General features: G+C 46.3%; 1 protein-coding gene across 1 annotated transcript in view; it reads right to left on the bottom strand.

Annotated features, from left to right (window-relative positions):
• The window catches only part of rsrc1 (arginine/serine-rich coiled-coil 1), a 222,124-nt gene that overhangs the window by 39,301 nt on the left and 170,323 nt on the right, over positions 1 to 12,500 (bottom strand). The window contains exon 7 of the mRNA XM_083772722.1: positions 6,991 to 7,062. Within this exon, the coding sequence (XP_083628848.1) occupies positions 6,991 to 7,062 (72 nt within the window). The remainder of the gene's footprint in view (positions 1 to 6,990; positions 7,063 to 12,500) is intronic.

Genomic DNA, 12,500 nt, shown 5'->3' on the forward strand with positions numbered 1-12,500 from the left:
AAAATCACATCGTGGTGTAACGAGCGATTCTGCTCCCCGTATGTTTCCCTACGTCTGTTTTAAAGGAAATGAGGTGTAATTAATTGTCAAGTTTCTTTCTCCTCCGCCTGCCCCCCCCCCCCCCTCCTCCCCCCTCTCTCTCTCTCTCTCTCTAAAAGCTGTGCTGTGCATGCCACGGAAGGGGGGGGTGGGGGGGAGAACCTTCGATCTTTTAATTCCGGGAACAAATAAAATCCCCATAAAAAGCGCCGAACGAGGAGTGTCAGTCGGTTCAATATTCCTCCGGCTCTCTCTCCGTCCTGCGGCGTGATTGCGTTGAACATAATAACACAACAAATAGGGGCCATCTATCCCGCGTAACGGCAGGGCGATGAGGCAGAGTCCGCGCGGGGTCGATAGGCGGTCGATGCAAACTGGATTTTCTTACATCAAAATCACTGAGACTGATCTTCCTTCAGTGTAGAGTGCACAATAGCAATACAGTGAACCCACCCCACCTCCACCTCCACCACCCACCCACCCCTTGAGGCCGGGTGAGGATAGCATAGCCAGTGGGAAGAGCCAGACTTCATACTTAGACTCGCGGTGGTGTCGCACACCGCAAAATAGCCAATCTACAAGGCCACGGTATGCGCGGCTTTGATGGGCCAACATGGGCTCCGAACGTGAGTGTTGTTGTGATGGACTCTGTGCTTCCGGCAGCCACAAAGCCTCATCGCGACGATCGGTCTATCCTGTCGGCGCGCTCGCAATTACCGCTGGGTTGTTATTCACGAGGTCGCCCGCCGCCGCCCGGTATATACCGTGCATGCGTCGCATCCCCGCAACGACACCAATCTCTGTGTTTGAGTTAATGCCGTGAGATAATGGACACGCACATCGCCCGTGTTTACCAGTGGCTGAATTTCTCCGCTTGTCCTTCAAGCGGCGGCGCCTCCTCCAACCCCCCGGCCACGCCACGACGGCAACACGAGGGTAAAAATAAATAAATAAAAAAAGGTAGCGGGGCGCGCCACACCACGGCCCCGGTAATTAAAACATTTAAGGCAGAAAAAAGCCCCCCATCCCCTCCCACGCTCCAGCGGGTGTGATAGGGGGGGTCACACGCCTGTAGATTCTAATTTGCGTGCCATTTGTATTCATGACAGGCGTGTGCTAAATATTTAACAGCGGTCCAGCAGGAGTTTGTATTGTCGGGCCTTTTCCAGGTCAAATAATTTGATTTCAAGGCAGATTACATTAGGCGTCAACGTTGCGACGCCGCCGCTCTCACTTGGCTCTCATTTCCTGTCTTTTATTACTGGCCCAGATAGGCCACACAAACCAAGGCAGAGGGATTATATACGAGAGCTCGTTATCCACCGACTAGTTATTAGTTTCAATTAGAAAAGGGATCACATCGTTCCGTCGCCCAGAAACCTCGCATCTCCATGTTGTTGGTTTATTTTTTTTAACTTTTTGTGTTTTGTCTTAAAATGAATGGCCTACTTGATCCTATACTGCAGCGTCACACGAAAGCGTCAAAAGTAGCAGATCAATCCATCAGTTTCGAGCTTGTAGATCTGCCGCTTTTGCCGTTGTTGAATTTGAATCCTGAAAAGGAGGTTTTTTTGGACATACAAGGTTTTCTCCCGACAGAGACGTTTCATTAATATGGGTCCAGCGGGCGAGCGCACGCACACAGACACACAAACACACACACACACACACACACACACACACACACACACGGCTGGTACTTTGTGAACGCACGGCTTAACGTGCACATTGTTAATGAAGGAGCGTGCGGAAATTCTAGTTGACTGACAAACATGTCTAGCCGAGCGGATAATCACAGGCAACAAGGAGAGATATTAATTCAAACAAATGAAGGCGCGCAAGCGCACATAAAATAGTTTAAACTCATATTGATTCTTGTCTTAGCGGGGAGACATCCCTTCGGTTTGGGTTGGACTATATTCTTCACCCTCCCACCACGTTTCTGTCCAACATGCCAGGCCGGAAAACCGGGTCCAGACACTCTCCCTGTTTCAGCCTTACAGCCGTGATTGACAACAGAGCTAGTTAAACGGTGATGAGGCGTTAATGGATGCAAGGTCGGGGGGAAAGAGAGGGAGGAGGAGGAGGGGGAGGGGGAGAGATGGGGCTTGGCTGAATATTTAATGGTCATATAATTCCCGAACACAGACACAGACGCACACAGACAGACAGGTACACACCCCAACCCGTGACCCGTCCTACCCACGCAGCACGCAATTAGGGAAACAGTCCTTTCGTTATTTTACTGCCAAAAGAGCAAACGGTAGGTATATATATTATCCCCCCCTCTAATGATATGGGTTAAAAAGCTATTATACGTCTCATTAAAATATATGATCTCCCAATATGGCGGTGGTTTGAGGTGATGGGCAGAGAGCAGCGCAGGGCTAACATACCATCTGCGGGCTTACAGGCTTGCATCCAAATCTGGCTGACATTATGCCGCCTTTCGCGAAGATAACGACGCCACATATTAAAAAGGGGGGGCAAGAAAATACTCTGTAAGATACAAGTGGGAACGAGGATTTCTGTGCACGCCATTGTTTAGAGCGTGTTTAACCCATTTAGACCTGGGAACGATTCTACATAATGTCTTCTAAATCCTGACAGTTTTCTGAAAAAACCCTATGTTTCTATGGCAGTCGTTCTCAAACATTTTGATGTCAAGGAGCCCCAGAATTATAAGTATTTGGCCACGGACCCCCATCTGAAAATATGTTGTTGGACCCCCCAGAAGCAAAGATTTGAGTTAAAAACGTTTACTCTGAAATAATATAATATTCAAAGATTTGCGCCACATTTTCACGATTTAAAAAAAATAGCAGACCTACAAGCTTGTGGTGCCGCGCTATGATCTTGTAGATCTGCTATTTTCCAATAGCTAAAGTATAACATAATGCTTGAAACACCAAAAAGAGGTTCCCGCCCCAAAATGGGTTAAGGGCTTTTGATGTGGCGGCATACATAGCTTTCGTGCGAGAACGACTTACAGCTTATACAGGAGAGTTTGACGGCAATTTAATTCCACGGCGGCTGGCTAATGTGGCTCCACTGTTCCAAGCAACTTTGAACGAGTAAACAAGGGGAAAGAAGAGGATGGAATTAATAGTCTTTGCTGTATATACGCATGCACACGCGCGCACACACACAGCACAGCTTCTATCTGTGATGGTAATTGGACAATGACAAGCTGGTATATCTCTCTTAATCCTATATCTCTCATTCACTTCATTGTCCCTCCATCACTTAGTTTTTTATCCACATGGACGGACACACACACACACACACACACACACACACACACACACACACACACACACACACACACACACACACACACACACACACACACACACACACACACACACACACACACACACACACACACACACACAATACAATTGCTGCATGTTAGAGGAGTATGTGCTTGAGACTACCCAAATATTTGGCCAGAAGTGCGGTGGTGTTCCACTGCGATATACAGTAAAGGCTACATCCTGCATTGCACATGAAACCAAAGCAAACCAAACCGCACCACTTACAACCAGCAGCCAACACGGCTAACACAGCTCTATTCAAACACTGGAGAGATGCCAGGGGACAGTTCAGGACCAGAGAAGAGGGGGGAAAAAAACCTCCTTATTTCTCCCAATACAGCCACCGGCAGTCAGTCAGTCACTCCCTCTCTCCATATCTCCCATTATCACTTATCGGAAGCTAAAAACAGACACAACTGTAATAGCCTAGCCTTAACCTATTAAAACCGGGAAAGCATTGTGTGACATTTAACACTGCGTGAAAAGAGGAGTTAACGGGCAATTATGGGAACTGTATTTTGCCCGTGAACCTCAAGTTTAGCGGTCATATACATGTAATATACGGTAATATACAGGCGTGATGGTACAATTAGGGAGTTTACGGAAGTTTGTTGGAAAGATTAACGGGTGTTTCCTGTAATATACACATCCGTATTCCAAGCTTTTTTCGCAGTGTAAGATATTGGTTGCGTTGGCTATTCAAGAATAGCAGATGCACAATCTCACCCGCTCACAAGCTCGTACAGCTGCTACTTTTCAACTTTATTATTATTTTTTATTAAATGGTATTGAAAGTGTGAGAACTACCGATTTAGAAGTCGTTTGCAGAATCAGCCTCAGGTGTTAACGGGCTAAACGAGGTCCACAAATAACAGCGTCTTCCATCCATCCATCTATCCATCTCATTTCTCTCTATCTCGCTCCCTACTCTTTCATGTACCCCAGTTTTCGTTGTGATGTTGAATTCTTCAGCCATTGAAAAGAAGCATCATCTGGCTGCCCTCAACCAGAGAACTAACCCCCTTTCTTTTTCAACTGAAGAATACTTTGTTAACGACGACCACGGAGGCCAGTTATTGATCCTCTCTCTCCCAGGGATGGAAGGATGCCCTGCTGATAAAGAGACAACCACCAGTCATCTTAGTCTCTATCTCTCTCTCTCTCTTCTTCGCAGCGGGCAGTGTGTGTGTGTAGCCATCATAGACTTGCATATCATAGCATGCAACATGAATCGAGCTTCGCGGTGGTTTTCGATTAGCGCCCGGCTAACTCAAACGGCTTCCACCCTGTCCGGGACCCGAGTCTATTTATGAGTGTGGAGTGTAGGTGGTGAGGATGCTCTCTCTCTCTCTCTCTCTCTCTCTCTCACACACACACACACACACACCGTCTTTGGCCTCCTCCTGAAGAATTTGTTCATTTTAGTCGTGTTAGTGGATCAAGTTCTGCTTTTCCAGTGGCGTAGACCTGCCGGGAGGGCCCCTGCAGAGAGCTGTGGGAGACCCCCTAGTGACCCGTGCTTAGTGGTGGCTTCACCTCCTGCCTCCCATTGGGGGGGAATGGCCGGGCGCGTTGGAGTGTTCATTGTCAAACACTATGTAAAAGAGCAGCTCGCACGCACACACACAGATGCCTAACAAAGATGTAATGATGATGTTTTAATAATATTGTTCCTGCTGTTCTATATACGTATATACTTCACTAACAGGTGAAGAAATCACAGATTGAGGCTTTGACCTTTGCTTATATGAAATATCCGAGAGTATTAACCTTTTATGGGAAATGCTTCTGAACATTTTCATAGTTTGACCACATCAAAAGCTCTAAACTTAAATGAATAACCGAAAACCGCTTATCTAAAAGCTCTCAATGTTTCGCAAACACATTGGGTGCTTGTTCAAGGTTCAAGGTTGTACTTTGTGAACAGGTATAAGAGTAAAACTTATTTTTGTATGCTTGTAGATCGCTACACCTCATACTACTACCAGTAAGACGCCTGAGGCCGAGAAGCGACCTCACACTAAAGGGTGAGGTCGTGTGCATGCATCCGCCTCGTTGACGGCAGACTAATCACAGTTATTTTATACATAACCGTCAATCGTTTCCATGTTGAAAAATGTCCACACATTTTCAGAAATAGCAGATCAACTATTTCCGCTATTTGGAACATTTCTGGAAAGAAAAAAAAATAGGTTTTCAGCCGACAGCAACGAAACAATGATAGGAAATTGAGGTGAAGAGAGAGTAGTAAAGAGGATATAAAGTAAAGAATATAATTAAAAAACAAAATAAAGCATCATGAGACAAAGAGAGACAGAATGATCTCAATTGGTAAAGTGACTACAAATTGAGATAATTAATTCCTACCAATACCAGGAGACCGCATTACGTCTGCAGAGCTAATTCATTTGTGATGGCTAGACTTTTAATTTGCCTAAAAGGTCAGGTCACCGTTAACCACTTAAGCACTGCTATCATACTTCATCGTATGGCGGTGTGTCACGGTGGGAAATAGCCGACGTACAAGCTCACGGCGCGTCGGATCGCGAGGGCATTGCGAGTTTGTAGATCGCCAGCCATCTTCGCTCTCTTTGAAAATGCTTGACATTTTAATAATTCTTTCTATAATTATATAATGACATCCTGCCCGAAATAGGTTAACCGAGGTTGAAATTGGTTAAAGGTCACAGTGTGTGGAGAGAGAGAGAGAGAGATAGAGAGAGAGAGAGAGAGAGAGAGAGAGAGAACGAAAAGATGGGGAGAGATATGGGGAGAGATGGAGAAAGAGAGACAGAGAGGGAGGGAGATTGAGAGAGAGACAGAGAGACAGAGAGAGAGAGGAGCGAGAGAGAGTCTAGCAGTACTAAACACCTACAGTAAATCAGATGATGGGACCACGCACGCACTTGACAGGTGAATATTTGATATTCTCATTTATATCACGCTGAGGTGAGCGCAGGGTCATTATTCCATCTAAGGCCTTTTATTACCGCTAGCAGATCCACCGCAAATTACTCTTGACTTCATTTGAATGTGTGTATCAAGATAATCTCCCTGCCTGCAAACACGTGCACGAGCGTGCATGTGTGACTGTGTGTGTGTGTGTGTGTGTGTGTGACTGTGTTTGTGTGTGACTGTGTGTGTGTGTGTGTGTGTGTGTGTGTGTGTGTGTGTGTGTGTGTGTGTGTGTGTGTGTGTGTGTGTGTGTGTATGTGTGTGTGTGACTGTGTGTGTGTGTGTGTGTGTGTGTGTGTGTGTGTGTGTGTGTGTGTGTGTGTGTGTGTGTGTGTGTGTGTGTGACTGTGTGTGTGTGTGTGTGTGTGTGTGTGTGTGTGTGTGTGTGTGTGACTGTGTGTGTGTGTGTGTGTGTGTGCTCGCGTCCTACATCAGCAGCAGTAGGAGGTGGTTCAGGTTGACAGGGTGGATTTACTGGCTGCACTGCTAAGCACATTACGACGCCGTCCAAATGCAGTCATCCTGTACGTACAGTATCTGCATGGAGATTCCAGCTGTCACGTTAACAGCCCACCGGTGTCATCAGCACCGCCGCAGATCATGCCTTGTGGAACGGCCCAGAATTAATACACACACACGCATATGCATGCGCACGCACACGCACACACACACAACTCACCTTCTTCCTGCTTCTTGCGGGCCTCTTCCTCTCTCTGAGCCACCTTGGCCTTCAGAACTTCATCAGTTTTAGCTGTAGAAAACACACACACACACACACACACACACACACACACACACACACACACACACACACACACACACACACACACACACACACACACACACACACACACACACACACACACACACACACACACACACACACACACACACGCACACACACGCACACACAGAGAGAGAGAGAGAGAGAGAGAGAAACAGAACCACATCAGTCTATTAGCTGTAGAACACACACAGAATACAAGTGCGTTGCACACAATCAAACCAATGCTATTCCATCGGGGGTTGAACCGGTTCGGTTCTTTTTTCTTGCCTAATACGGAACCAGTTCAGAGTGGTTTCCACTGAAAATGAACTGGTCGGCCGCCAGACGGTTCTGTGAAAGCACCACGGTCGCAAGAACCCATAGGATGGAACCGGTTCTGTAGCGTGTGGAAGGAACACGTTATTCCGATCAGTTCCTTTCCCCTCCCATCAGGCGCCCCGGCTGACTAAGGGGTGGTAGTTTAGAGACCAGGATGATTACTGCATGTTTTTTGTGAGGGTAGCTTCCCTTGGGGACACGGGGAGAACATGCAAACTCCACACAGACAGGCCTTCTCTTCTTCTTTTAAAGAACGCCCTACCACTACAGCATCACACAAAAGCATCATAAAAAGTAGGAGATCCGCAAGCTGGAAACGTGGCGAGAAGGGGCGACGTTTGAGCTTGTGGATCTGCTACTTTAGATGCTTTTGAATTTGGATCCTGAACAGTTACAGTTTGGGACATACAGTATGAGGTTCTGAACAGTCACAGTTACAACAAACAACAACAAATACTGGAAGTAAAGAACGAAAGAAAGACAGAAAAGATTCAATATATAGACTAAAAATAAAGAGCACAGGTAGAACTAAAAACCTCTTAAGGCAGATATGGTAAAACATCTCTTTAGAAGCAATGGGGGATGTGCAGAAGAAGAGGGGGGAGGATCATTAGGAACAATTTGCACAGCAGGCAGACGGCATATACGTACATACATATATACAGTACATACATGCATTCATTTCCCTTATCCATTTCAAAACATTTGAAGCACGTTTTGAAAACAGATCTTCAAAACTGCAACGCACGTCGACGTGACAAGGTGCTCCTCACAACAATCCTTGCTTTGTGCAAGTTTTTGTGCGATATTCATTAATTCACCTACGTCCTTTATACACTCTCTGACATTATTGCATATTAATTATTTAACTGTATATGCGAGAAATGCACATGATAATATATGAAAATAAGTCGTTAAATGTCTGCTGTCTCGATGGAGAGATTTTCCGAAAGAAATACAGTAAAGATGACTGGCAGATCCAGTGTCCAATCTGGTCTGCTTCAAAGACACGTCGACATCAACTAGTAAAGCAAAGGGTTTATGTCTCAAATGGAAGAGTATTATAATAGGGATCGACCACCAACAACCACTGCAGAGGTACTAACACACCGTTGCTGTTGGGCAGAAACCTCTTATCTCCATATTTGAACTTTTTTGTGTTTAGTTTTTCGTAAATTAACATCCTCTACTTGATAATACTACAGTAGCCTGGCTGGGCCATGCTAATATCACACTGCAGAAGGCCACATGCGAGGCCAAAACTACAGGGTCGGCCTGGGCTGGCTTAGCGGTCTAGGCACCTTGGCTGGTAATCCAGCATGACAGTGTGTCGCAGGTTCGAGTCCCAGTCTTTACTGTGTGTCTCCCCCCCATATCTCTCCCCATTTCCTGTCCACTATACAATATCAATAAAAGGCAAACAAAACCCAAAATTATCTTAACACCTTGAACGCCGGAGGGCGGTAGAGCTTTCCAGAAGAAACTAACATGAGCGCAGATGAGACACGCTCCATATATGGCCAGAAATCATCAAACCCTATGCACTCAAGACACTGCCCACGCTGCCACCCTTAGATCTCCATATATGGAGCTGACCTGTTCTGACATTCAATATGTTGATCTGACCACATCAAACCTTACAGTTTGTGTACACTCAAGACACACTCCATATATGGCCAGACCTCATCAAACCCTGTACACTCAAGACACGCTCCATATATGGCCAGTACAGAATCCATTCCATATGTTGATCTTACGCCCCATGGCAAAGCGCCAGTGCTCGCCCAGCAGTCTGCTGTCACCCAGGCGGACGCGTGGACGCAACCTCGCCCTTTAGGGCGTCATACTGGTATTAACATACTCTAGTAATTGTATCATCTCACACAGATTGGTTTCATTCATTCAAATAAGTCAATAAGATTGTAGCTTTAACCAGCGATAAAAAAGGCTCAAGCCGGCGCAGACGTGAATATGCAAATGTGTAACGTTAAAAAATTCCCCAACCAATACTGTATATATATGTTTTAAAGAGACCGTGTGAAACGTCTCGCCTCATCGCGTGTGAATGAACCGTTGCTCTGATGAACACCTCACCACCCAACCCCCCCCCAACGCACACGCCGCCGCAGTATAAAAACACGTAAACAGCGCACGTGTTCTCCAGAGCTGTTCATCGTGTCGGCATAATGAAAAGCTTAAGAGAAATTGAAGCGCTGGGGGTAAACACTCGTCTCTGCGTTTTTAAACATCTCATCACAAGCTCCCGTGTTGTCTCTGTATAGCCCCCCCCCCCACCCCCCCCCCCTCCCCTCCCCACGCCGCATAATCAAGATGTTAAGGGCACATTAAAAAAATATAATGGCGCATATGGCAGGACTATCAATACTGCCTCTAAATTAATTACATTTGGGTCGTGGCGCATCATTTATTTCGGGGCATTAGGGCCTCGGCGGAGCCATTGGGCTTTATTGCGATCTCACTCGGCTGATGAGTGTGAGTATGTAAAATTGAGTCTCCAATATCATTACACTTAACCCATTCTGGGCTGGAACCCCTTTTTTTGTTTTAAACATTATGTTATAATTTAGCTATTGAAAAATAGCAGATCTACAAGCTCATAGCGCGCCACTCGCTTGTACGTCTGCTATTTTTGAGACATCGTGAAAATGTGGAGCAAATCTTTCAATATATATTCTTTCAGGGTGAACGTTTTTAACTCAAATCCTTTCTTCTGGGGAGGTCCCTAGAACAACATATTTTCAGATGGGGGTCGGCAGCCAAATACATGAAATATTTGGGGTTCTTGACATGAAATATTGAGCACCCACTGATATAGAAACATGAGGTATTTCAGAAAACTGTCATGATTTATCAAGACATTTTTTTATTTCGATGTCAGGCCAAAATGGCTTAATGAGTTGAAACTTTCAGAAACAAGAGGGGTTGAGTGAGCGAGAGAGGAGCACAGAGACAGGGAGAGAGAGAGAGAGAGCCTTGTGCATTGTGTTGGGGAAGTTAATACAATATGAGAGTGGGTGTGTAAGTGCTTTAGAGCGCATACAGAATGTTTGTGTCAGGGCACAAATGTGGGTGTTTGAATGTGGTTTAATGCATCCACATGGGATGCCTCATGCCTGCCTGCCTGCGTGTGTGCGTGTGTGCGAGCATCCATTTTGCAGGCGAGCGCACACAAACCCTGCTCGTCTAGTCTGTGTCTATAAGTCAAACTTTAATTTGCTATAATATAGCAAATTAAAGTACGACTTAAGACAAATATTAGGTGTATATACACATGTGTGCGTGCCTGTGTGTGTGTGTGTGTGTGTGTGTGTGTGTGTGTGTGTGTGTGTGTGTGTGTGTGTGTAATCCAGAAGGCCAGAGGTGGTGGCGGTCTCGCTGTGACTGCTGCGCTGGTGGGTTTGTTCAGTAATTGGCGTAGACAAAGAGCCCGTCACACTGCTGTTACGGCTGGTTAAGTCTGGAGGTTCCGCATCTTTAGTAACAATGACTTTACATGGATGACTGAACCTCTCTCCACCTCCCTCAGCAAGCGTGTGTCTGTCTGCGTGTGTGTGTGTGTGTGTGTGCAACCAAACGCGTTGAAGCATCCATCTCCCTTTCTTAGCAAAAAAAACACTCCACATGAGATAGTTAGCGGGCTTGTATGTTGACAGCTTGTGTGCGCGTTCCTTCAGGTTGGTCGTTGCTGAGGGGCAAACGAGACACAAGTGGGAGAACAGGGAGGCAGAGGAGCGGGGAGGAGGAGAGACAAATAACGAGATGGATAGAGGCCATCTTAGGAAAGAAAACACAGACAGAAGTACAGTAGACAGAGGGATTGACAAAAGAGGGGCTGCTCACAAGTACAGTATATACACACACAACACAAAGGCGCAACGCAAACGATTTGTAACCCCCTCTCCAACCGAAACAGCTCCTCTTATGCCCTCCTGCTCTTTCCCCTCCCTCCCCCCATTCTCTCTCTCTCTCTCCCTCTCTCTCTCTCTAGTATGCAGCTTGCCCGGAGGCGATAGCAGCAAATCAAACTGTTTATCCATCCCTCATCAGGGGGGCTTCTGCCCCCTCAAAACAACGGACGTGCACGAAGGCCTGAGATGTTGAGCCAAACCACACGTTTTAATTACATCTGTAAACGAGGAGAAAATAAATGATGTTTTTTGAAAAATATGTAATAATAATAAAACATTTGCAGTGACGGGCGAAGCAAGAACGTATACAGACCGGCACGGAGGTTGAAGGCGATTCCTTGTATTGATTCATCGTACGCCGATGTTACTGCGCGCCGCCGATGGCCGATTATAACGCTTCACAAATGTGTCACGTTGAGAGCCTGGTTTTGGCACGCGTGGCACCGTGGTGCTACAGAAGACACAACGTGGCTGGAGAGGAGATGAGCTTACCCCGATATCACCTCCATGTCGCATGGAGACCTTGTATGTTCAGGATTCAAGTTCATGACACTTTTGTGTGGTGGTGTAGTGTGATAATCTTACCGAAAAACACAAAGAATATGTGTGCGTGCATGTGTATGTGTGTGTGCGTGTGTTCTACAGCTAATAGACTGATGTTCTGTTTCTCTGTCTGTGTGTGTGTGTGCGTGTGTTCTACAGCTAATAGACTGATGTTCTGTTTCTCTGTCTGTGTGTGTGTGTGCGTGTGTTCTACAGCTAATAGACTGATGTTCTGTTTCTCTGTCTGTGTGTGTGTGTGTGCGTGCATGCGTGTTCTACCGCTAATAGACTGATGAGAGACAAGAGGTTTCTGCCCCGACAGGAACGACATGCATGTATTTCTCCGTACGTAGAAACACGTCCGCGGGGCAGCCAAGTGGTTATTGGAGGTATATTTCTCTGCGTGGTTAGTGGCACCAGTTCATTGTGGGATAATTCCTTGACGGATCTTTATTAAGGGGTGTAATAAACGGGCCCGGGTTGTGCCGGTGTGGAGAGGAGAGGAGAGGAGAGGAGAGGAGAGGAGAGGAGAGGAGAGGAGAGGAGAGGAGAGGAGAGGAGAGGAGAGGAGAGGAGAGGAGAGGAGAGGAGAGGAGAGGAGAGGAGAGGAGA

This window comes from Protomyctophum parallelum, assembly GCF_964188405.1.
Source record: "Protomyctophum parallelum genome assembly, chromosome: 9".
NCBI lineage: Eukaryota > Metazoa > Chordata > Actinopteri > Myctophiformes > Myctophidae > Protomyctophum > Protomyctophum parallelum.